The sequence below is a fragment of the Ixodes scapularis genome, unplaced genomic scaffold (assembly GCF_016920785.2).
Source record: "Ixodes scapularis isolate PalLabHiFi unplaced genomic scaffold, ASM1692078v2 PGA_scaffold8__174_contigs__length_109621045, whole genome shotgun sequence".
Classification (NCBI taxonomy): domain Eukaryota; kingdom Metazoa; phylum Arthropoda; class Arachnida; order Ixodida; family Ixodidae; genus Ixodes; species Ixodes scapularis.
This window is the reverse complement of record NW_024609883.1, coordinates 47,984,098-48,010,504: the sequence shown is the minus strand read 5'-3', so window position 1 is coordinate 48,010,504 and position 26,407 is coordinate 47,984,098. Positions and strand designations below refer to the sequence as shown.

The 26,407-nt window shown below is 45.6% G+C and overlaps 1 protein-coding gene across 3 annotated transcripts in view; it reads right to left on the bottom strand.

Annotated features, from left to right (window-relative positions):
• Positions 1-26,407, bottom strand: part of LOC8034084 (venom metalloproteinase 3) — a 336,683-nt gene that overhangs the window by 12,543 nt on the left and 297,733 nt on the right. For 2 of the 3 annotated variants that reach the window (XM_042286679.1, XM_042286678.1), the window contains exons 4-7: positions 21,006-21,110; positions 19,077-20,183; positions 15,967-16,071; positions 12,889-13,150 (exon numbers count right to left, since the gene is read on the bottom strand). In XM_042286679.1, coding sequence (XP_042142613.1) covers positions 12,889-13,150; positions 15,967-16,071; positions 19,077-20,183; positions 21,006-21,110 — 1,579 coding nt within the window. Of the gene's footprint in view, positions 1-8,294; positions 8,339-12,888; positions 13,151-15,966; positions 16,072-19,076; positions 20,184-21,005; positions 21,111-26,407 lie in introns of all 3 variants that reach the window. The other variant, XM_042286680.1, reaches the window with a different exon arrangement.

Here is a 26,407-nt window from a genome sequence, read left to right as displayed (position 1 = left end):
GCTTACCACTACGCATTTCAATCATCTTCTCATGCTCTCTGTTTCTCTCTCGCTCCTCCTAGCAGGCATCATACGAAGTAACCCATTTGAAATGAGAATGGAAGCTTTTTTGTAAAGACCTATTTCAGAACAAAAAAACCCGAGAGCATGACTGGATGATCTTCATTTACTCTTTTGAACCAGGAATTAGTTTAAACATATATTCTACTTCTTCCTGCCTCTTTTTTGAAAATTGTTCAATACCTATTAACTACAATATTTACTAGAAAAATCTGTTTTTAGAAAGAGTAAAAACATAAAAAAAAAACACGCAATGGCTTGAAGTGTTATGTGGAATGAGAACTTAAATCACCAGTAAGTTGCGTCATGATCTTTCTACTTGCCAGGAGACTGGAGAACGAAGCTATTCAAGCTCAGTCATAAATGTCGATGACTGCTCCGGTTGCCAATAACGCTGATTTACTATTAAATAAAGATAGTGTCTGTGTCTATTTAATCAGTAAAATATACGAGCCAACGTTTGCCTTAATTTAAAGGGGACTTCATTCGATTTTTTAAATACATTAGCATTACAACGCTCCTTTTCACGAAAACCCGCCGGTGTCAGTCCGTGCGTTCGTTTGTCAATACTATGCATAACGTCGAGAGTGCGGAGGTAAGGAGGTATCGTGTTTACACTTTCAATGTCTCACCACAGTGGCGGAAAAGAAGGAGAGGGTGACGCGTGCTGACGTCAGCGATTCGGACCAATACGAGCGTCGCACAGCTGGCGTGGAGCCAGAGGTGAGCAGGCGCCGCGCCGCTTGGGAATGCGGTCCAGCTCAGTTGCCGCTCCGGCGATGGATGTGGTTCTTTCCGCGAGTGATAAAGTGAATGAAAAACGATTGAAGACGGGTCATAAACGATTCGAAAGGTGTCATAAATGAAGAGAAAGAGGTAATAAACGACAGGAAAGCGGCGATAAACGAATGGCAAGGGATCCCAAACGAATGGAAAGGGGTGGAAAGGAGGTGAGAAAGTACAATTGCCAGAGCATTTCCATCGAATGAATCCCATGGATCGTCGAATAATTTTTTTAGCTTCCTGCACGAAATACATATTTATAAAACCCAGGCTTTACTACTCCCGGCATGCTTTCATTATCTCTGAATTTAAATGAGATAGAAACCGGCAACAAAGCGTTATGCCAAATCCAACATTCAAAGTTCCCCGCGAACTCCAGTGAGGTAACGTCCCATGTCCTATAACTGGAAAATTTAACAGGCAACCTAAAAAAGCATTATTTCGCGCATTTTATTTTGTTTTGCTGGCGGGAGCTTCCGCGGCATTTACTTCTCACCAACAAACTTCTTGTAGCCCATCAGAAACAAGCTGTACTTCCCCCACATTACTCCATCTGACACCATGTTTTTATCGTTGCCGGTAGAATCCTTCAGCCTCTCGGACCAAATTTAAATATGCAATAATTTCGAAAAAAAATTATTAAGTCGTAATTTTGGTTGCTAGTACAGATATTTCTATTAGTGCGTTGGACCAATTTTGAGGGAAATGTTCGAGGGGAATGGTTATCCAAATTTCGCCTGCAATCCTTCACTCTTAGTCTCTTAAGGTCTAGTCTTCAGGTCTAGGACTCCAAAGAATCGAAATATCAGCTGCCCCTTTAAAGATTTAAGAAATATTTTTTTAAGTATCTAGACCAGGCTTCGATTACCCTCGTATTTTTTCCAGTGTTAATAGATGACTGCACCCGAGTTTGCTATTGCCGAAATTTACTCGTGCCCCAAAGACGCATGTACGAATCTTTCCTGTGCTATTTTTCTGCGCCCGATTGGCTTATCCAGTTGCATCACTTGGACTTAGGGTTAAACAAAGTACGGGGCGAAAACTGTCGAGCTCTCGAAACAGACCTTCGGGCTTATGGGACCAGTCCAGACTGCGCCAAAAGCGCACCGTCATGGTGTTCGTGACGTTTCTGTACTTGTTCTCTGAAGCAGTCATAAACAAAACGGGCGTAGAGACTTGCGCCTTTAACGCTGCTTGATCGGTTTCATTACCTCGTAGCGTCAGTCGCGTCAAAACTTAAGCTGAAACGAAGCATGTATTGCCGCGTGCATGATCCAGAAGATAATCTTCGTTAAGATTCGTGTATACTCTTAAGCCGAGCGTCAAAAAGGAGGAGGCTAGATGACCTTGCCTAGTCAGCCTCCTCCTAGCTCTTTCCCAAACATTCTAGGTATAAGATTCGAGATAACGAGCGTATTAGATAAAAAACCAAGCGCCGTATTGCCGATTCATTCGCCGATTCTCTCTCGCGACAGCCACTAGCTGTTACACCGACGCACCGTCGCTTGCTGCTGCCACCGTCGACGCTCGCTGCTGCTTTCTCGACGTGTGTATTCTCCTTTTCGTCCCTGGGACAAGTTCGCCCCCATTAAATTTTTAGATCATTCCGTTTTCTCCTGCTTCATCACCTGGCATTCGTAACAATAATCGTCCGGCAGAAAGTTGGAGCCCGAATGTCGCGGAGTGCGTCGATTGGACTTCGGCGACCGATAACCCGGCGTCATCGTCGCAAGAGTGCAGTCGGCGCGCTCCGTAAATATCAGACCTGCAGATTTGTGTTAGACGAGTGTAGGTTCCCGATAAGTAGGGCTGTGGGCCATTCGTCAAAAGACAATTCGTAAATGGGCAACTCGTAGCAGGGAAATTGGTCACATAGGGCGATTCGTAATACACAAGTCGCCAACGGGTGAACTGGTCCAAAACTGAAAAGGGGGTGACATGGAACATGCGTGTGTAGAAGATAAAGTTTCGAATGCCTCTTTGCTGTATGCTTAGTTTTTGGTTTCGGAGGGAGCAGTCGCTTTTGTTTCCTAGATTTCGTGTTCACCTTTTGTTTGGAAGTTCACGATGCTTTGTTACGTTGAAAAACGCTACAGACTTTGTTAAAAAAAAAGAAAAAGAAACGCAGGCGAGCTGGTGATTGACATTCATAGTAAACAAGAGACATAGGGATAATAAAATAACGAACAGAACAATGAAATGCTAAATACAGTTTTCAAGATTTTACACAAATGTATATATATATATATATGTACTTTCGTTACATAAACTTGAAAACTCTGTTTGAGACTTCGTTGTCGTATCCGTGTTTTTTTCATTTACCTTCTGTTTGCTGGCATCCTTTTGGTTTTTGCCTGCGGCCGTGCGAAGTTTCTTTTTTTCTTTTTTGTTAAAATACTTTATGGGATGGATACGACTGCTTAGATTCGGAGTTCACATTGGTAAATGTTATTATTTTTTATTCATTTTCATCCTGCAGCGCCACCGCCAGGCATAATCCCGGGGGCGATCAAAAAAGCAGGTTTCCGATTTTTCGGTACAAACAATCTCACTAGGCAGAGCAGTCCATTCCTTAACGGTTAAAAAAAGAAAAAAAAAAAGAAAAGAGACTCTTACGCGATTTTCTCTTGGTACGGAGCTCGCGTATTTTCGTGGATGTGATCTTTACTTTGTGAAATATCATTGGGAGCAATCCAGACAGCCCTTCTACATACGATACAAAAAATGTGCCGGTAAAAAAAGACCTGGCTGATGGTTATTTATCTGGGAGCAATATGCCTGATAAATTACAACAATAAAAAAATCATAACTTCGCTCATTGGTGTGAGGAACTGTCATCGGAAGAAATTGCCCTACGACGAACTGCCCCATGTGACCAATTGCCCTGCTACCACTTCACCTGCTACGAAGTGACTTTCAGCGAGCAGTCCTAGAATCCAATAAGATATACAACACTCAGTTCCATCGGATCGTAGAGTCTGTTGCGCTCGGACTTATTGTGAAACTGCGTATACGGAGAGCAAGTCGTCTGTTTCTTGCGTTGAGGTGACATCAGAAAGATGCCGAGCTCTGATTGGTTCTGATTGTAGGATAGTGGGAAGACTCAAAGCAAGCTGCCTTCTTGAGGTCTACCCACTATCCTTCATTCAGAACCAATCAGAGCTCGGCATCTTTCTGACGTCAGCACAGCCCATAAAAAAAAGAAAAAAGCAGACGAACTTCTCCGCGCAGGGCGGTATCCGCGGCGATAGTTTCCAGGAAAGTAAGTAGTAATACCTAAAGATCATGATAGAATACCGAGAGCATCCCGGAACCGGGAGAATGCCGGCGGAGCGGCGTGAGAATGCCGTCCACCCCGATCACAATGGCCGGGAGTGTTGCCAGGGCGCGCGTGGGACGTTAAGTGCGAGCGCCTGCCAGCATCGCGAGACATCCAGTTCAAGGACGGAGGCCGAGTAGTGATCACGCCCGCGCTCAGCGGCCCTTCCAGCCACCGTGCTCTGCGGCCGAGGAGATGCCGAGACTCGCGCATGCCCGTCATAGCCGGGCTCACGTCCAACCCTATCTTGTTTTGCTTTGTTTTGTTGTTGTGCTGCTAAGACAGCCATCCTGTAGTCTCTGGTTTCCCACGGATTCTTGAAATGCTTGGAGAGGGAGTAATTATAATTGTGTTATGTGTTTGCTTGTTTAAACACCGGGAAGTTCGTGGGCGTCTGATGTCTCCGACGTAGACGAGAAATGTAGACAGTGCAGTACATTTCCTAACCAGGGGTCTTTAACCTGCATCATGCACAAGTGATACTCGCCCGCACGTTGGTATGACGCTCCTTCAGATCGAAACTGTCAGGGGGTGGTGAAGGGGGTGGGTTAATCTAAAATATCCGAGTTCTGTAACCCGAGCTTGCGTTCCGCGCGGTCCGAGGTGTGGTGTGCTAAGACATTCGATCACCGATCCTCCCTCAAAAGTGAGTGGACGAAGTGTACAAAGCTGAGGCAGCGCACTGCACAGCCTGTCGAGGAGTGCGCGAGAAAATAGAAAGGGTTTCACCAAGATATATTTTAAAAGAAACGCCGTTTTGTTTTTCTGTGCACTTTGGAAAATTCCAGCGCATCCCTTCAGGCATCTACGAGTGCATGCAAGTTGAGAGGTTATTTCTGTTTAAGCGAAGACATAATGAACGTGTTGATTGAAATATTTATGTAGGCGGGACTCGAAAAGAACCCTTTGAGAAACACAGGCAGCAAACGCTTCGATAGAGTCCCTGGGGCGCGTCTCCGACTGGTCTTTTTACCTTGTCCTACAAACCCGTCCCTCGATGTCCGCCTGATGACGCCATAAAAGTGTCATGTTGTCACGGACCGCGATCCTAGTGGCGACAGAGGAGCGGTGACGAACGTGGCAGACGCCTGTACTGCTACAGGTCGCCCTCCTGCTTGGCACTCTACGGAAGCATCGGCAGTCGGGACTTGGGACACCGGGACGGCAGCAACAGTCGCGTTCACACGTACTTACTGATGGGACTTCTAGCGCCAAATACGAGGGTCGCAACATCCGACAACATGACACTCAGGCATCTGCAACGTCATTGATTGCCATTTCGGGACCACTTCCGATGTCTGGGCGGGATGGGACGCTATACACACCAGTCGAAGACGCGTTTCAGGCATCGTTGTTTTGCCAAAAACATTAGACATCCTCACATATTAAAATAAAAACTTTTTTGCCCGTCTCATTATCCAGAGCGCACGTAGAGTGAGTGTGCCGGTTCACGAGGCCTGAGCAGCTATTTGAACTGAAAGCGTCATCTGCGGAAAGGTGTGCGCAGAAACACCATGGGCAAGTAAATCGTCATGTTCGTAGTCGGCGTGGAGATAGCATTTACACAAAAATCAGTGATCTACGCCTTGTCCTTCGCTGGGTGCATTCATTAAATGGCAGCAACTGCCTGACTGCGTGTTTTCTGGGAAACTATGCTTCGTTTCACTTTAAGTCATAGCGCAGCCAACTCTCCAAGCTAATGGGGTAACTCAAGCAGCCACAGAGCTGGTGTGTCGAGACATTCGTCATCGTTCAGTGCGTGTGTGCGTGTTTTATATCATAGGCTAAACCAATAAATTGCAGTGACTGCACCGTGACCTTGCGCTTTTAGCGAGCGTGTGGATTTACTTGTATGCCATCTATGGTCTCTGACAGCTTAACCCTTTGACGGTCGAGTGTTTTTCCCAGAAAATGTTTCCCACTGGTCGGGGTTCGTTTTCATGAAAATAGTAGAAAGGAAGGGTCACTGCACAGTTTTTCTTTCTTTTTCTAAATGACCTCACAAGACCATATATATTCCTCCCAAGCTCTTGGGGTTTAGATGCATCGAGAGAAAATATTGAAAGCGAGAAATTGTCTCCTTCCTTTCATTCGGTTTCATTGGCGCGCCGCTCGCGCACGACAATCCGAAAGTCTCTGATTCTGAACCGGAAGCATTTTACAGAGTTTTTCCATCGAACTGTAATTCCTTATCCTCTGAATTCAATTCTGAGAGGCGTTACAAGTCTGGTTCGAAAGATGCAGCGCTCGATTTGACACCATTCCCAGAACAGCCGACGTGCGAAGCGACCATTTTGCGTGTGTCACCTGCGTGGACCGTCTAATTTCAGAACTACAAATAGCCCAAGAAAAGCGAAACATCGTGCTAACATAACGTTGATGGTTGACCAAAGACAAAATAAATAGTAATACCTCCCGTGGTGTGCGCGGTTTCACGTTTAGGCGAGTACTTCTAAATGTAATCGCCGCCGTAAACATGCACAACGTCCAACGTTAAAGGGCTAAGAAACGCAGGGTAGTCCAGGTGGCGCGATCTACCATCCGTTACAAAGGGTATAGCCAGTAACATCCATCCATCCAGTCATCCGTAAGACGAGACTCAAGCGTCTCATCCCTTTTTAGTCAAAGGCTACGTTTACATGGATGAGACCGTAGCGCATCGAATCGAGTTAGCGCATTGAATTCACTTTAACCACTGCGTTCACGTGGATTCGAATCGAACGGTGGTGACACATGGCGTCGGATGATTACAGCGCACCCTGCGTAACCTGTTCGGGGGGGGGGGGGGGGGGGAGAGATTAGTGGAGTCTTTTGGCTACTACGCGGTCTGGACGGTGGCACAAAACGGAAATGGGGAGGCGAGTAAAGTTTGAAGGTTATCTTAGCCTTTCTCCCCTTCCTCCTTTTCCCCCTTCCCCTGTCCTTCAGACAACCGATTCGACTCGTTAGAGTTTACATGGCCGTCTCTATTCGGCTGGAAAATCTCAAATCAACCTCTTGAAACGGATCGGATCAAACTCGATTCGATGCGCTTGGCTAGCGAATCGAGGTGTTTACATAGGACAATTGGATATGCTAACCCAATTCGATGCGTTACTGTCGTATCCATGTAAACGCAGCCAATGAGAGTGCGGCATCGGCCGATAAGAACGCCAAAGAGCCAATCATAAAGCAAGAAGCCTAAACAGAACGAGCCACACCCTGCGTTTGGTTTAGTAATTAGTGGCCATAGGTTACGGTTACATGGGTGCGACACGAGCGTATCGAATCAGACGAAACGAATCACACGCGCCCACTCCCCTCTGCGTTTTTCTTTCCTACCCAATCACAATCAATAAATCGATGTGCTATGGTCGTATACATGTTTCCGCGGCTTGTGTCTTGGGTACGCTCATACGTATACAATAAAATAAGGCACAGAAGGCGAGATTTTTTTTTTTTTTTCAGAGTGCTGTCTGCGGTTCAAGGAGTTTGCAAGAGTTCTTTCTGCAAATATTTGTCTTACTTCCCCGATTTTTTTTTTCTTTCAAAGCAGTAAGTTTGTCGGCCTTGACGTGTTGCCAGCTATGACTTTACTATAAAGAGGCCATTTGGCCGGTTCAGTACAGGGGGTCGCATCTCTAACGAGCGTAAGGTACTTTTCAAAACCCCATCAAGCAACATTGGCCGTCGCTATATCTTGGAAATGAGGAGTGTGATTGGATGTGACACCTGGTTTTTATACCCTAGCCCTAGTTTTTTATGCCCTAGTTTTATATAGGCCTAGTTTCTTATACCAGCCGAGCAGAGTTTACGCCAAACGCTGACACAGCCCTCCTGTCCAATACAAGTTTAGAGTACGTGGCCAAACGACGGGAATTCGGATAACTGGGGCAACATCAACCAGATGGCGCGAAATTTCGAAAAGGGTCCATGACATGCACGGTAACGACGTGCATTTAACGATGCAGAAAGGCGCATGTTGTGTATTCTCTGTAGCAGGACAATTATGGGCATTCGCTACGTCGGCGACCTGTCGCTTTTTAGGTCGTACAGTTGGAAGAACGATCGTTCTTAGGCCTGTGCGATGAGAAGTAAGAAGCGAACTGTTGCGTCTAAGCCTACCACCGAGGAAATATTGCATGATGAGTACCTTTCTCAGGCGTCGATGTGTACGCCGTCTGCTTGGAGCTCGTCCTGGTGAACAAACACAGTTTTCAGTAGCGTGCCCGGCGCAAGGCTAAAAAACTGTTTTAAATTTTGTTCTTTCGTGGGCGCTCCTCTTTCACTGTGATGCGCAATAGCTTGCTAGCTCTAGAATAGAATATGAGTCAGTGACAAGTTTTCCGAGTTAACTAAGTAAAACGAAGCCAGCGTGACTGCCGAACACTGTGTATTCAGTTCACATCTCTTGTGCTGCGACAATGCGGGAAGATCGCGCGTCGGCTTCGAGATTTCGACTTCCGCCTGATAAGGCTGGCACACATACACACAACCCCGTTTTTCGCTTTAAGTTGCGAAAGCTTATGTGCAAGTCCCCAGAGCATCGGAACATCTGTGCTTTATAATAAACGTGGTTACGAGTTCAAGAAGATACCCTGGGCGCGCGACATTCGAGACACGACACGAACGTTTCGGTGACTTAAACGTAACGTAAGAAAACGAAAGAAAAGCGGTGCCGTGGAAACCAGCTTTTACTTTAGAGAAAACAATGTCGATCGGTTGTATGCTGGTTTGCCGACCAGAAAAATGGTATACGGGCGCAATGTCAATGCCTTGGAATGCGATCATTCGGCGTGCCTTGTTACGTGGTGAAATCAACTTCTAAATCCAAGAGCTCGTGCTCTTCGCGCTCCATATATGCTTTAACACCTGGGGCCTCACATCCACACTTAACAGGCCTGGACCACACCGGTTAACGAGGCACGGGCCAGGGAGACGCTACCCTCCCTATCGGAGGTCGGGCTCGACAGGAGTGCACCGCCGAATATAAATTTTTCTCCCTATATTCCCCTTCCCCCAATGAGGCCATGGCGCCATTCTCACTAAAATAAAGTTATTCATCATCATCACACAAATAATGCTGTGGCTGGCCTCTGCTTCATGTACGGTGTCTGGAATGTGTCTTCGACTGGTGTTACGGCATCCTGGACTGCCTATGCATCAAACGAGGTTCAAAAGTGGCAACGAATTACGTCGAAAGATCCGGCGTGTTATGCTGCCAGATGTCGCGATCCTGGCACTTGGTATTACAAGCTCCGGCAAAAACGTTCGAGCGAACGAAATTGCCACTGCCGCTGCCGCGTCACCCTCTCTGGATAGAGACGCTAACATGAACTGACAAGCTGGAGAGCGACCCACAGCAGAGCGGTCGTCCGCCGTATCCACCTCCGCTGCTTTTTGCCACAGTCAGGATCGCGACAGGCGTGCCACCTTTTTGTGACGTCATCAGTCGGAAATCGAGGGACCACACAAAATGACGCGTTGGGTCTTCATGCGGAGCGCAGGTTCGTCTCCTTCTTGGCAGGTGTTGCGGTAACGTCAAAACGCCGAGCTCTGATTAGCTCTAATGAGAAAGATAGTGGGTAGACCTCAATGATGTAGCTGCCTTGAGGTCTACCCACTATCTTTTCAATCGGAGCCAATCAAACCTCGGCGTTTTGACGTCACCGCAACCCCTGCCAGAAAGCAGACGAACTTGCGCTCCGAACTGTCTCTGACAGCTTAAGAATCGCAGGGCTTGGCTTAATGGCTCACGCTATTGGCTCCGTGATTGGGCCCTTGGCATTCTTACGGGCTAATGCTGCAATCTGATTGAATGAAGCTGTGAGTGGCTAGAGTCGGAGACGCGTTCCAGGCTCCTTCTGTGAAAGTGTGAATGAATTACCATTGGGCTTATGTGAACCCTTATGCGACCGCATAAAGATAGGAATGTCTCGAAAGCCCGAAAGAGTAGCAACCGATGCTTCGCTATTGAAACTCTATTGGATCCAGAAGTTTTCTCTTCAAGTTACTCCAACCAGCTTTGACAAATTCCGTGTTTTGCACGATCGGTCGAAAACAATCGGTAAGTGAACACACCGTGAATGTGGCACTTCAGGCCAATAAAACCCGGGGAAGGCTACGAGCGCAAGCTTTTTTTCCTATAGGGAGAAAAGGAGATTAGTGCGGCGAGGAGATGTCAGAGCTTCCAGCTCTGATTGGACGGATTAGTGGGTGGGCGCAAAGGATGGCTGCTTTTGTCCTTTCCCACTGTCCCCCTCCAGTCATAGCGAACAAGAGTGTTGTGTTCCTAAAGCAGTGTCTCGTGCTCGAACTCCGGATACCGGCGTTCAGTGCTGGAACGCGCTCAAACGCGTTCGAACAGCGAGCAGAGACAAAGGCAGATCGTCTCTGCGTCTACCTGCAGTATCCTTCCAATCAGAGCTCGGCGCTCTGATGTCCCTGCGGACCTCCATATCCTCCTCTCCCTCAGTTTCCCTCCTTGCAAAGTTGCTTCAACATTACCGCTTACATAATAGAGGTGATGGGACTTTCGACAGCCTCGATCTAGCGAACGTGGCCTACACTGTACTTAGGTCAATGCTCTCCTAGTGCGAAAGAGAATACCCATACCAGACGCAGCCGACGTTACAAGCTGATGGGACCATATCAGACAGCGTCAAAAGTGCACCATCATGGTGTTCGTCATGTTCGTGCACGCGTTCTATCATCGCTGAATTAATCGTAAACAAAAGGGGTTCAGTGACTTGCGCTTTTGACACTGCTTGATTTGTACCATTAGCTCGTAGCGCCGGCTGCGTCTAGACATGAGCTGAAAGGAAGTATAGTTGTGACCATCACATACAACACTTTGTCGGATGCCTCAGCCAATAAACTCAAATAGATGTGTAGCTGCCAAGGTATAAGGGAGTTAGTTCAAATTACAAAGTTCGTACGATTAATCCTGACCAGTCAGGCTGCCGTATATTCTAACCGGATGAGAGTGTTTCCTGGAAAATGTTGCCGAGCAAACGTCCCGCTCCTTTAAACAAGATATCCCTCTCGGTGCCTATGAGCAAAGAAAGCTAAGTAACACTTAATATCTGTACGGTTACCCTAATATTTTTGTCTTAATATTTGAAGTTTTCTGTATTTTTCATTATATTTCTCTTTTTCGCTGCGTTGAAGATAAACATATATAGTAATACATTTAAAATATTCTTCGTTTTTAATCCGACCTGGTACAATATCCTTAATTTGAAAGAAACACCTCATGTTTTGCTAACAAATACTGCGCAGTGCGCGTTTATCGCCTCAAGAAAAAAATGAACTAGCCGTTTTCTCGCATATTGCAGGACACAAATGAAACATATTTCTTGTAATAATACCTAGAGGTGGTTTCATGGAGAACAAATATAAGCTCTTTTTAAATTATTCAGGCTAGTTTTATGCGCAAACGCTCAAAGAGAACGTAAAAGATTTTGTGTTGTATTTCATTCATTTCTCAAAGCTTCAACCTGTTGGAACAGGTTGAAGCCTTGAGGATAGACACTTCAAGTTCATAAACTGTCGCTCAGATATTGAACCTCGTTTGGATATGCTAGGTGCATTTCTTTACGAAAAACATTTGCGATGTACTTTATTTTCTTTCTGTAATAACTGAGAATAGACAAATAAAAATACATTTATGTACTTTTTTTGTTTGTTATTTAAACAAAACTCGTCCTTTTCCTCGAGAGAAAAAAAAAATCAGGTCTGAGCAACAGGTCGAGTTTCATTCAGTTGAACTAGCCGGAAGTGGTACCAGAGACTCCACGCAATGGTACCACAAAGCTTAAGAGCCAGATAAATGGATGGAAAAACATAAAGGTAAATCTACAGCCAAGAGCCATAATCTTTTTACCTCTTAAGGAAGAGATGGAAAATTGTATTACCCACTGCCAGCTCTTGTTTTGCTGCCCATTCAAGTGTTTTTCACTAATCCTTATGTGCGACTCTTTTTCCCTATCCGAGGAAAAGATGATGTCAACCGAGGCGTGAGCCTCGTTTACGGGGAAAGTCTCTACTCAGCTTGCGGGAGGTGGAAACCGATGAAGGTTGATGTAGGGATGTAGGGTACATTTGGAGATAGTCTAGGTTAAGAAAAAAGAGAGGGTCTGGTGAAAAGAACATTGACACCAATTAGGGACTAATGTTTTTAGCCCTTCAGAAATGGCCTAAGAGTCCTGTTCGTCTAACAAATGTCGAAGATGTCTCACTTTCCCGGATTTTCATCCTGGAATGTGAAAGGAACAGGGCCTCAAGTAGAGAACATTGCCTACAACCTTCTCTGCATGATCTTTCAGAAAACGTTCTGTGAGCCCTGTTATCTCCGGAAGTCCAGAAGGTCTTCGTAAGCTTTCCCAACTTTTGCACGGGGGTTACGAATGGAAAAGGTCATGAAGCAGACCATATCTCCTCTAAGGAGACACTAATGCCCACAACCTTCTCTGCATGTCCATTCACAGTTCTCTGAGTCCTTTATTCTCCAGAAGTCGAAAAAGTCTTCGTAAGCGTTCCCGATTTCTACATGGGAGCTACGAAGAGGATACGAAGGTATTGACTCCAACGAGGCACTAATGCTTTCCACCTTCTCTGCATGATATTTCGCAGACAGTCCCTAACATATTTCTGTAAGTCGCGTTTATCTACGGAACTCCAGAAACTTTTGTAAGTTTTCACTGCTCTTGCTCAGAGTTTTCCAGCCTGCTCAAACCAAGACTCACCTTTGTCCGAGAAAGCCGTCCGGGGCTTTCTTGTCGTCCGGGGCCGAACCTGCTGCCTCCGGTGAGCCGTGTCCGGCGCCCGAGGCGGCGGGAGCGGTGGTGGCGGCGGCAGGCCGGCCATCACCTCTTCGGACACGTCGGCCCTCCGACGGACACCGCTGTCCCTGCCGGACACCGAGCGACTGGCGAAGGACGGCGTCACGTGCGTGTAGTCCGGGATGATGTTCTCGATCTCGGCGATGCACCGTCCGTTCTTGCACGTCTGCGAGACACGTGAAGTGGGCCGGAGGCCCCATCGGGTGAGAACTCCGAAAAGGGGCGGCACAATTCGATTCGGCGTTGCCGGTGTCCTTTGTTTGCTTTAAGCACTGATAGACAGACTAGTGCATGATTCCAAGACTTGGCCACGCCTATCTAGGAGGAGGTGACATTTGCTGGTACGCCTATACGCATCGGAGTCCAAAGGCTGACCCTAGATAAATAAATGGGGCAGAATCTTCAGCTGAATCACTAATAAAACTATGTCAAGTGGTGATGAGTCTGGCATTTAGTACCGTAGATTCATTACAGAGTTGTAAGGTAACCATAATCATTGACAAAAAAAAAAAGGCAAGGCGTAGCGAGTATATAATTACGCCCTCATAGTCAATGGGATCGCTTGACAATAAGGACTCCAAAGTAAAAATTACGAAGAGAGGAGTGTTAACATATTAAATCACATCCTTCGCTTCTTCAGCTGTACGTGATTACAATTACTTAAGTTACCGTAATTAGTTACTTTTCTGTTTTGCTAAATGCTTTTCACCCCGCAAAGTAGCATCCGGGTGAGATGCAGTTTTTATGCGTCGTACCCAGATTTGTACATGTTATTCTAAATAAAGATAATCGATTACCATTGCATGTACTCTTGGTTAAAAAAGTATTCAATTAGATTACCGCAATATTTGATAAGGAATGTAATTGGACGTTACTTGAAAAAGTGACCGCTACCTTTCTGATCACTAAACTTTTTCAAACATCTCCAACGTTCTTGGACGTCATCACCTCGGCGCAAGCACTAAAGTGAGCATTTCAGATGAAGAACAACCAACATGACAATGCTCCCCGGGTATATTTTTGATGAGCCATGACATATCAATAGGCAGTAATTAAATCTCTTTACGCGTATAGTTTTTATTCCAAGGCTCTACAAATTGTTTTCCATTGAATTCGCTGAGCCACATTCACAGAATTATCTTCTTTTTTTTGACAAAATATTGTATCGCCCTTGAGAAATTTATTTTCCAGGGAATTTGATACTTCCTGGAAAACTTCTTATTCCACGGATTGTCCCAGAAAGTTAGCTATGACGAAAGAATTTTCTACCAAACGGGTCTTTCGTACTGCCCATATAATTGATATAAATCAGCTCACTATAAACTACTTATTATCTTAATATGCCAATTTTGGTAAACCATACTTCTCTCGGAGACTTGGATCGATGACTCCTTGGTAGGGAAGTTGTACAAACAATGGGTCGGCATGCAGTAGCGTCCTTGATAGTATAGGTTGGTGCTTGACACCAACCTGAATAAGTACCATAAGAAAAACGTCCATGTTGCGTGTGTGCGAACTGCGTCGCACGGTGTACTCATCCATTAAATATTCGGTCCAAGAATGATAGGCCATTCGAGATATTGTCATAATTAAAAGAATAATGCCCACGAATTTTTTTTAAATATGACATATAATTTTTTATGAGTCGTAGGCACAAAATATTAGAAAATTATTTCAAGCAAGATAGGGAAAAATTCAAAATTGTTAATTACTTTCAGCACCAAAAACTAGCAGGAAATAAAAAGAAACAAATAATAAAAATAAAAATCACCCTTCATTGACATCCACAGATTTTAATTGAAGTCGCCTATTAGGCGATAACTATGAGAGCACTGTCCACCAGCGAGTGTTCCATAAGGGTGGGGTAAACGTACTTTGAATATGTGGCTTCAATGCCTTTTTTCAGCGCTGCAATTAACCAGATGGCTAATATCATTACATTGTAAAGGCGCGTAAGGACAGAATCCTCCGAATGACTGATGCTTCGATATGAATGATAAAAGTAACGCAATTTAACTGTAGCGTAATCCTGCGTATGCGCAGCATATTTCCAGCCGCAAAAAGATAATTGTCGCCGTGGATAAAAAAAAAAAAAAGTTGGATGTTTGTGTTTAGACAGCGTAAGGTCGAACTTCATTTCAGGAGCAACGACGCTAGTTTACGCTGTAGACGAGAAATTTAACCAGCGCAGTAAACGACTCTCAGCTTGGTGTCTTTAACGTGGATCACGAGTAGCAATACACGACCGCACGCCGGTACGATGCTTACCCAGATCGGAACGTTGAGGGGTACTGATTGAGTTCAACACTAGCATATCCAGGACTTTTTTTTTTTTTTGTGGGGAGGAGGGGGGGGGGGGGGTGTACATTTGTATATTAAAGGGTCAAATGGCATAAGCCTGGACCTGGTGGCTACGCCACCGAGCCCAGGTTTCGCCTCACGTGCTCCAAGCCGCGGTGCGCAAACCCGTTCGACCACCGACTCTCCTGCGAGGCCGGCCGCAGTCACACTGATCATGAAAACGACAATTTTCAAACACTGTCTGAGTGCTATCCTTCCTTGTATAACGGTCCTGTGTCATTGGTCATACATAACTTGATTGAAGACAGGCTCGAAGCATACAGATATATGAAGCAAACATGCTCGGAACACGCGGGAGGGGTTCAGCAGATATCCTCTCATTATATCTGCAGGGAACAACCTGTCTTTCGTATGATGTACGAGTAGTGTGTCTTCGGCTTAACGCTCATCGCATGGAAACAAAGCCCTACAACACTTTATGCGTTAAAGATAAGACGTGCCACTTCAAACCAGAAGCCCTCGTAAAATTACCTTTCGCCGGCAGGGTATCGCCGCTAGTACCCTTTACCGCCACTTACGTTGGACGGCGACGCTTCGCCCTCGAGCCGTCAGCAGAGCTGTCTCAACTCGGGGCAGATCGGACAAGCGCTAAGGGGCTGACTGCGGATGACGTTGTTTCACCTGTCCGTCACCGCAGGGCGATCCCTCGGCGGCTGGCCGGTACGACACGCAGTAGCCGGACGAACTGTCGTAGCAGAACAGCTGCGCGCACACCCGGGAGTCCTTCTGCAAAGGCGCAACATGTTGCGGGACAAGCCCGTCAGGAAGCTTTCGCAGCACAAATGCACTTCTCACAAAAGAACCAACTGGAGCATGCACGTTTGCAAGAACGGCTTCTGGAAGCCGCTGTTCTTGAGGTTTGTGAGTGTAGTTGTCCGAGGTCTTGCCAATGTTATTAGAACAACTCAGTTGTGGAACTAGCGCGAAAAGTGGTATCCCCTTTGTTCATCGCAAATCGGACACCTGTCGTTTGAAACGCCATCTGTACTCCGAGCGCGGCCGACGGTACGAGCTTAGTGGCCAATCAAGCCGAGCCGAAAACGCAACGTCACGGCTTTCGCCGTCTTTCTGCGCATGTTCGTCCGCCCGCTTATCCAATTAAACGGAGAGGGTGCGCCGTGACTTTACGGTTTTTGTCTGTATGCGCTTCTTCGCTTCTTTGTCTTCTAGGCTCTGACCGCGCATGGACTTGAGATAAACCGAAGTAGGGAGGCTGCGTTTCAAAACTGTATTCTTTGGAGACGCTGAGATGAAGCGACATCTGTACTCTGTTCACGCATGAGCTGAGAGTTCGTTGGAAGCGACATGTTCGCCGCACCAATCTACCGCTTCCCCTTCCATCACCTGATCCCGCTCTGTCTCCGTGCTGGCATTTGCGGGAGCAGGAGAAACATGGTGAAAGACGGATACATTACTGGTCCCACGAGCACGTAGCATTCACCGCACTGTCAGCTTAGGGGTGAACGGAGTATAGATGCCGTGCTTCAAAATCTGTGTATTCCATACAGTATACACTGTATAGTTACCATTGCCGCCATCCCTGAAACGGTGGAGCGTCGAAGGACGACAGGCAAACCTATGGGGGAGAGAGGGGTGAGTGGTAATCACTGCACGCAGGAGCAGCAGCGTCCACGGGCTTTTCCCTAACTGAGTTGATCCGGTAACTTTACGCCTTGCTAAAGCGAGCCCACGGTTCCCAGGCCGGCGCCTCAACAAAGCGTGTTTCGACACACTGTGGCCAGATTGTGTTTTAACGCCCGGTAGCTTGCAAACGTGTATGTCTAGACGCGGGGGCTGCATATTCGAAAGAGCTTGTGCAGTAAATCAACAGGCCGATTTCAGCTCTGGTTAGTGCGTTGGCATAGACATCACATCGTCTAGTTTACATGGAGGATAAAAATCTGGGAGCGCTGGCTAAAGGCTAGCGCGGCAGTCACTGAGGCGTGTTTATCTAAACCGCGCTCCTCCCCCTCTCTCGCCCCGTAAACCAAACGATGTGACGCCCATCCAAGCGCGCCAACTACGGAGTACCGAATTTCGGCCTGTTGACTTACTCTACAAGATTTTTTTATTACGCGAACTGGCTGGCCTTTCTCACTCTTCCGCCGCGCTCTCTCTCCTACGAGTGCACCATTTATTTCTGTATAAATAGGTGCAGCCAGGAGCAATGCATTATTCGAGATCCTACATGACAACACTCCCGCTATCGCAGAAATATTGCGACTGCACTATCCCGCCGAGTCAAAGTTTGGCACCAAAATCAACTACAGTCGGGGACAGCTTAAAAAGCGCGAGGCGTAGTGCACCCCTCGTATGCTGATCATTGGTCCTTCAGTGAGTGAATCTGGTGTTAACCCAATACGACAACTTGTAGCCATATACAACAAGTTGTAGTTTGATACGACAAGTTGTAGCCCGATGCGACAAGTTGTAGCCCGATGCGACAAGTTGTAGCCCTACACGACATGTTGTAGTCCAATACGACAAGTTGTAGCCCGATGCGACAAGTTGTAGCCCAATACGACAAGTTGTAGCCCGATACGACAAGTTGTAGTCCGATACCGGGAGTTGTAGTTCGACCCGATAAGTTCTAGTCTGATACGAGAAGTAGTCCTATACGAAAAGTATCGGATACGAGAAGTATCCGATATCCCCTCCCCCCCCCCCCCCCCATAAAAAAAAAGAATAATTTTTTCTTTGGGGGGGTGTCAGTGTCCCTTTAACGACTTTATTGTCTAAATGAGCTCTTAACACGTTTTACTTACATTTTTTATGATGTTTCGTACAACTTAAAAAAAAAGTAGTTATAAGTCACGTTGCAGGTTTCCTTTTCGCCTTGTGATGGACTATTCTCGAGCACTGCTAGAAAGTATAAGTAAAGAATTTTTTTTTGTGTATCATAGAAATTATGCGGCGATGCAGCGAACACAATCAGTGTTGCCGGTAACGCGTTAAAAATAACGGCGTTACCGGCATCGCGTTATTTTTTCGGTAACGTTGTAAGGTACTCGTTTATTTTTAGACAGTAACGAATATCGTACTTAAGTTACTTATTTCGAGTTATGGGTTGCGGAGTAACGTTACCCTTACTTTGCTCCTTCTTACTGTTCCTTCTTACTACTTGCTTTGGGAAAGATATCAGCACTCTAGACGTTCATAGTACACAGAATTAATAACACAAAAAAGGCTCTTTTTGCTTTGTTTTTGTAAAGTCAAATATTAGAAATATTATATGGATCCCAATTGAATTGTCGTCGCAATATTGCTGCCAAATGTTCCACTAAAAGAAATAACACTGCATGAAAGATGCTAAAAATACATTACTCCATAGTCACGTATGGAGTCATGTATGGAGGCGAGTTCGGAGCGTCTAATCATTTTCGCACAGCAAGTGAGATCGGGAAATTGGGCGATAAAAATGCCGAAAAGCGAATCAAGAGGAAAAAAAAAACTGTATATACTATTTTATGCCATGCTTTTCTTCAGCTGCCAGCAACCATAGAGCAAAAGGCAACTAGAGTCACTGAGACCTTCAGAAACTCAGGGCATGGCAAATCATCGTCCCGCTTTAATTGCGCTGTTATTGGTCCTTGGGCGTTTTCATTGGTTGATACATCAGTCTTATTAGCTGCGGGGCGATCACAAGGCACTCGGGACTCGCCACACCCTGCGCTTGCTACGGCGTCAGCGACACTGAAAGGTTCTGACCGCTACGAGTAGAAGTCACTCACGAAACAGGCCGTGGTGCCCCGATCCCTCCGGCACTGGTCGTCCAGACTGAGCATGGAGCCCGGCAGCATGCGCGCCAGCAGCTGGTTTTCGTGCGGATAGTTGTAGAGACAGGTGGCCGTCTCGCCCAGCAGGAAGTGCCGGAACTGCTGGACGCTGCAGGGCGACCAGCGGAACCCGCGCTCGGTGTGCCGCAGGTCGCTCATGATGAAACCGTCCTCCCAGGGACAACGCTGGGCCCCGGGGCCACCCAGGTAACCGGGCGCCGGAGAACCGTCGTGTACGCATCCCAGCAGATGTCCAACTTCGTGCGCGGCCACTATGATGCCTGAAAAGCCCCCGCTGTCTTCGATTATGGCCACACTGTTCACCTTCTCGAGCCGCTTGTTGACCACGCAGGCGCCGCCCACGTACGCGAAGCCCGCCGTGCCGCGGTTGCAACGGCCGCCTTCCAGGTGCCGACGGCACATGTCCAGCTTGGTCACCACAACGGCGAGGTCGTAGGTCGGGAGCCGGTCTTCCCGGAACAGGTACTTGCCCATGTCCGTGAGGGCACCCGCTACGTCGATGGCGTCCTCATTGGGAGACCGGAGTCTGTTGCGCTCCAGGTACGGCGTCGCGTCGCGGTCCTTAGCGACGATCATCCCGGCCAGACTGATGCGTACCCGGGGCCCGTTCAAGAGCCTGTAGCGCAGGTCCACGCCGTTCCAGAAGCTCACCAGGTACCGCTTGATATCGGTGTGACTCCGGCCGTGTAGCAGGTACGTGTCGTAGTCGACGATGAGGAGGACCTCCGGCCACACGGTGTCGGGTCCACCGCCAACGCCGCGACGTCGTCGGCGCCCGCGAGATCGCGACGTTGAGGAACTGGCGTTGATGTGCCGTAACTGGATGTCCTCCAGGTGGGCGTAGTCGCTAATTTGTGATTCGTGAGGGACGCTGGAGCTGCTTGGGCGTTTGAAGACGACGTGACGTGGTTCAGGGCCGTCCTCGTCGAGGAAGCCTTCGTCGTCGGCGCTTCCCCGAACGTCGTAGTAGGTCTCGTCGCGGCTCACGTTGAGGCTGACGGGCAGCGGAGAGATGACGAGGTCGTGTCCTAAGGTTCCCTCCTGCGAAATGGCTGGCCGTTGAGAACTGAGAGGTACAGTCAGCGGCAATATGAGCTGGCCCAGACAAGTGCTTGCTGAAAGGGCTCTAATGCCGCATGCTCAGCTATAAAAACGACTGTGACATTGTGACAACACGTAATGTGGCTGTCCATTCCAGCCCCTTTTGTTACCAGTTTAACGCATACTTTGTGTGCAGCCCCGGCCGGAACACCGCTGGGCCAGCTCATAATGCACCACCCTGTTCCTAGCGCTTTCCTTTTCCCCCACTGTAATATGACTTAAAGGTGCATTTGTTGTAACCCAAGTGAAGCGTGATGAAAAATGCCTAGGCAAACCTACGTGGTTTTTAATCGGAATATGCAATCAAAAAACTGTTCTACCGTATTTTCCAGAGTCCACGTACTATATGCTTTTTAAAAGTGTTTACGCAGTGATGACTATCCATCGGAGAGGACTATACCTGAATTTGTTTCTTCGAGATCGTTCATTATGAGAGTCTGACGCAGCATGTGAATGACAGATGATGTTAATGATAATTTCAGTATGATACAAGGTTCTTTCTGCTTTATAACATCAGGCATTTTCCAGGTGTGCTATGTATGTGCATGTTTTGCATTCGAAGTATGCACTAGCTGGACTAAATACCGGGTAAAGTCTATAATCCGGAAAATAGAGTATGCACTAAAATTAAGGGCTATATTCCCGTTTTCGCTTCAGGTAGAAGGAAACATCGAAACATTGTCAGTAAAGTTCTACGAGTTGGCTCGAGTTAGTTGAAGCGTCGTAGAAACCGGCTTCCAGAGAACAGCCTGGTACCCTCACCATACGGAGACGTCCCTGGCTGTCCGTGCTGAGCACCAGAGCAGCCATGTTTGCCTTGTCGTGGTAGGCGCCTCCGTCCCAGCCTTTTCCCGGGGCGGTTTCATCCTGCGCAAATGAGGACATACGAGTGACGGACTGAAGATGGTGCGATAAGCGAAACCTTAGAAGATTACCCAAGAATGGGTGTCTCTACACTATGGTGCCTGGAACAGGTTTCCGACTGTCGTGTTTACCGGGTACTAAAAAGTGGACACTCAATGTTCTCCTGATGACGTCATTCAAGTGTCGTTTTGTCGACGGCTGCGATTCTGGCGGTGTCACAGAAGTAGAGGTAGTGCGTGTGTAAGACGCCTTTTCAGCTGCAGGTACTCTTTCTCCAGCATGACAGTTCAGGGGAAAGTTTCGGCATTCATGAGTTTGGGACGCTGCGACGAAAGTGACACTCGAACTCGTTCGTTGATTTTAGCCCGGGAGACTTCCAGCCCCGACCGCCAGGGTCGTGACATCCAACAACATAACACTCCGGCTTCTGTGATGTAATTTGTTGCCACTTTGGAACCACTTGTGATGGATGGGAGGGATCGGACGCTAAAACACACCTGTCGAAGACACGTTCCAGGCACCTCACTTTACACACAACCGTGGGGTCATAAATAAATGCAAGGAATCTGTGAATGGACAGCCCGAGAAAGACGCGTACGCGTATTAAGAAACAGACATGTACAAGTTACTGAAAAAAAGTGATTGAGTTAAGTGACTGAGTAGTGGCCCCAAAAGTAATTTGTGTAGAGTAGAAATTAGTCAGGTGGAAAGTAATTCAGTAAATGATTAACTACCGTAAAAACGTAGCAAATTACATTGAAAGTTATATATATATATATATATATATATATATATATATATATATATATATATATATATATATATATATATATATATATATATATATATATATATATATATATATATATCAGGGATGGGCAAAATACATGCAAATATGTATCGAAATACAAATACAAAATACTTCGTCAAAAATGTATTTATTTACAAATCTAATTACATTTCCAAAAAAGCATTTAAGTACAAGATACAAATACAACCAAACGTATTTGGTCTCCTCCAAATACTTTTCCAAATACATTCCTCAAAATTTGCGTCAGCGACTTCAGGGCACCTGCAACGGGTTTCTGGGTATCTCATTTTAATTTTGCATCGCACACTCGGGAGTTAATGTGCGATAGTAACGTAATAGAAATATAATCACAAAAAATGTAATCAGCTTGGACGTAATAGGTGAAAAGAGTACAGAGCTTCAAGCAGCTTTTTTTGTCGAGTACATTTTGGTATAGACCAACAAAGAACCGAGACGACCAAGACGCGCAGCACTAGCTAGAGAATGTTTTATTGTTGCAACTCGCACCAGTTACAGAAGTCTGGACGACCCGCACATTTAGAATGTTCCAGGCAAAAATATGGATGGAAATCAGGCTGGAAAACATCACAAGTTGTCACAGGCACTTATTTAGCCAGTCTGCCTGTGAACGTCGATTTCGTCATTGTTCTTGCCCTAGACTAGCACCGTAATCACAAAGTCACTAAACGCTTGTGCTTGATTGAGAGAGACTGAATTCGGTGCAAAACGTAGTTTTCTTCCTGCTCTGGACAGTCACAATAAATTTGAGGGCTGTATTTTCGCCCACAAAACTGTATTTAATTATAATAGTATTTGAAATACCTTCATTTTAGTATTTAAATACACACGTCAAATACATTACCGAATTTGTAATTAAATACAAATTCAAAATACACAAAGTATTTGAAATACGTATTTCAAATACTTGTATTTGAAATACTGCCCATCCCATATATATATATATATATATATATATATATATATATATCAAAGTTTTCAGAAACCCGCCGAAAGCCAAAAATTGGCGGAGCCAATTTTTGGCTTTCGGCGCGTTCCTGGAAACTTTGATTCTTTGATTCATTGGATTAAGTACGGTTCATTCATCTGCACATATTTGTTCATATCCTCCTCGGAGACCACGTACGATGGTGTGAAGTGCCCGTGTTGTGTATATATATATATTACGGTAACAAGAAAGCTCATGGGTTTTCATCCGTTAGATAAATTCTACTAGACAAGTATAAAGCTGCTTGTGTTTTTACAGAAATTATTTAATAGCTGGTTCTCCTTCTGCGTGCCTAGTTGTTTTACACTTTTTGTGTTTTTCGGTATATGATGTACTGCGGATGAATGATTTCTACTTTGAGGTTTAGCACTGCCTGAGCTTGATTTTTCAGACAGTGTTTGCTTGTTGCGTAAAGTACATCTTTACACAACAAGTATTGCGTAAAGTACATCTAAAAGTGCTTGAGGTAAAGTACAAAGTAAGTGAGAGCTTGTGCACTCCAAGTAAAGTAGTAAGTACACCGGGAGTGCAATGTACTTGAAGTAAAGTACTATAAATACAATGTACTTTCAAGGTAATGCACAGGTACTTTTAACACAATATTTCATAATACGCTTTCATCTCCTAGACAGCTTGTTTTTAGTGGTATTCCTTGCTTCAACTTAAGGCGTATTCGGAGGTGCATTAGTGTTTTCAGAAATGGCGGCGAATATTGGATAAAGTCCAGTCGCCACAGTGTAGTTGTTTTACTCTCGCTGACAAAGAATTTAACACAATCAACTTATAAGGCACTTATAAGTATAAGTCTTATAGCCGATACAAATAAATTTGTATCGGTCTTATAGCCGAAAGACGCTACGTCATTTCTTATTTTCCAACTTAGGAAATATTCTTTGCAGTTGGGAGTTGTACTTTTCTCGGAAAGTACCAGAATAAAATACTGTAATAAAGTACAAGTACATGCTCAGAGAATGCACTTCAAGTAAGTACGTTTTTTTTTTAAAACGACCATGCACTTAAATTACTTCCTAACACTGCGTGTCTAACATATAAAAAAAAAAAAAAAAAGAACCGAGACGGATAAGGACAAAACAACTCAATTGAGATGTCTTGTGTTTGTCCCTTTTTTCGTCCGTTCTTTTCGTTTTTTCTTTGTTCAAATGTGTGTAACATCAACCTGCTCACCTCTTTACTTACTCTTTCTTTAAACTGCCTGCTCACTATTTCTTATGTAAAAACGTTGGGGGAACTTCTAAGGTTTCTCGAACGATCTTCAGATCTCTAAAGGTCTGCATATTCTTAATTTTCGGAGAAAATGCAACGCAAAGGGGTCACCCTTGTGTTGCCTTTTAGCACACGATTCTTCAAACAGAGCACAAACTAAGGAAGCACCAGATGAGCTTCAGAGTGGGTGCTGCCTTTTGTTGCCTCCCTTGAGTGTGGATTCAGTGTGTACACCTGTTGTAGTGGGCGAGAGATCCTACGTTGGGAAGAAGCGGGTACAAGCACTTTCTTCAAATGCGTCAAGTCTCCTTGAGCTTCGGGATACAAAGAACCGCCGGTCTCCGGCTCTGATCCCGCAGTTACTCGGCATCACTTGCGACATGTCTGTCCGCTTCTCGCTCCTCGTAGCAGGCTTGTTGAGGTGGGGAGAGAGAGAGGGGGGGGGTCGTGAAAAGTTTAAGGGGTTTAGGACCCTCCAAGCCCCACCTGCCTACGTCACACGCTTCTTTCTATGCAAATATCAGCTGATCTTCCAGCATCTTATCTCTTTTTTTGCAGGAATGTTTGTTGATATGCGAAAATGCCAATAAAATTTCGAAAGAGAACTGTAAATTGAGTAGAATTTAGAGAGAAAAAGTAATTGAAGTGAACTAATAATTACCGATATGAAAATATAATTGAAAGTTACTAAACTACTCAGAAACGTAGTTAAACTGCAGAAACTAAAGTAAAGTAGTTTAAATACGTACAAGTCTGTAAGAAACACACTCAGGATACTGTAACTATCGACAGGGGAGATGAGTGGATGCTTTAACGGTCACGAAATGATATACAGGGTGTTTCACGAAAAGTGGACAAATTTTATATTGCGAAAACTACCCATCGCAACGAAAAAAGGCTCGTGTCGTTTTGGTCCAGAGCCAGGGCCCTATTTAGGAAAATTATTAAAGTCGGAGGTAATCAGATTGTTAATTATTTTAGTGTAATTAAGTTTTTTTCAATTTTGTGTTTAAAGGCATGGTTTCAATCAGAAAATTGCTCACCAACATCGAAGGACACTAAATCAACAAATTGCGAAACAATAGAAAGTACGCGCGGCATTTTACGGCTTTCTGAAAAACAGCACAAATTCGACGGGTTATTAAGTTTCGGTTTGCAATCGGAGCGCATGTCGGCCCCGACGGCGCCGCGCCTCGCGGAGAAATAGTGCAACCAACCTCTGCTGCGCTGTCGTTGCGCAACGCAGCAGGGGGTGGTTGCACTATTTCTCCAAGGGGCGCGGTGCCGTCGGGGCCGAGATGCGCTCCAATTGCAAACCGAAACTTAAAAACCCGTCAAATTTATGCGGTTTTTCAGACAACCGTAAAATGCCGCGCGTGCTTTCTATCGTACTGCAATTTGTTGATTTAGTGTATTTCGATGATGGTGAGCAAGTTTCTAATTGAAACCATGCCCTTAAACACAATATTGAAAAAGTTAATTACGCGAAAATAACTAACAATCTAATCATCCCGGAGTTTAATAATTTTCCTAAATAGGCCCCTGACCCAGGATTAAAACGACACAAGCCTTTTTTTGTTGCGACGCGTAGTCTTTGCAGTATCGAATTTGTCCACCTTTTGTGAAGCACCCTGTATACATTGTGTAATAAGACGGCGAAACACGTTTCAGTAACATCCGGGTATGTGCGGTTATCGGATCGCTGCATGTGACCACAAATGTTCTTTATGTGGCTAATATCAGTCGCAAAACAAAAACTAAAAAGGCCTTGTTCCACACCCAATTTTCTGGTGCTTAGGACCTACTCATATTTACTCCAGCTGACACTAAAACATCTAGACAGCCCGAGCGTGTACATGACTCTCCTGGCTTAGGTTTTTTTACTTCCATTTTATTAAAAAGCTGGCGTATGAAAGCGAATGTAGCTTCCGCAATTCAAACTTAACAGTGCCTTAATGTTATCCCTTTAAAGTAAAGCTGTGCGAATACCGGCTCGAATCGAAGAGCACTGTGTCATTCATAACCTTCACATTGGAGAGGAAAGCAGCGGCAGCCGGTTTCCTCTCCAATGGTTCTTAGAAGTGTGAAAACTATGGTTGGTACTGCACAATTCGGTTAGAACAGGTATTCGCACACCTCTACTTTAAATGAGAGTTCCAGCTGAGTTTTGCTAGTTACTAATTTGCCTCCAACCTGAATCAACACAGTAATAGACACATATAAACTAGTAACCCAAATTACAATTGCCAATAATTATTT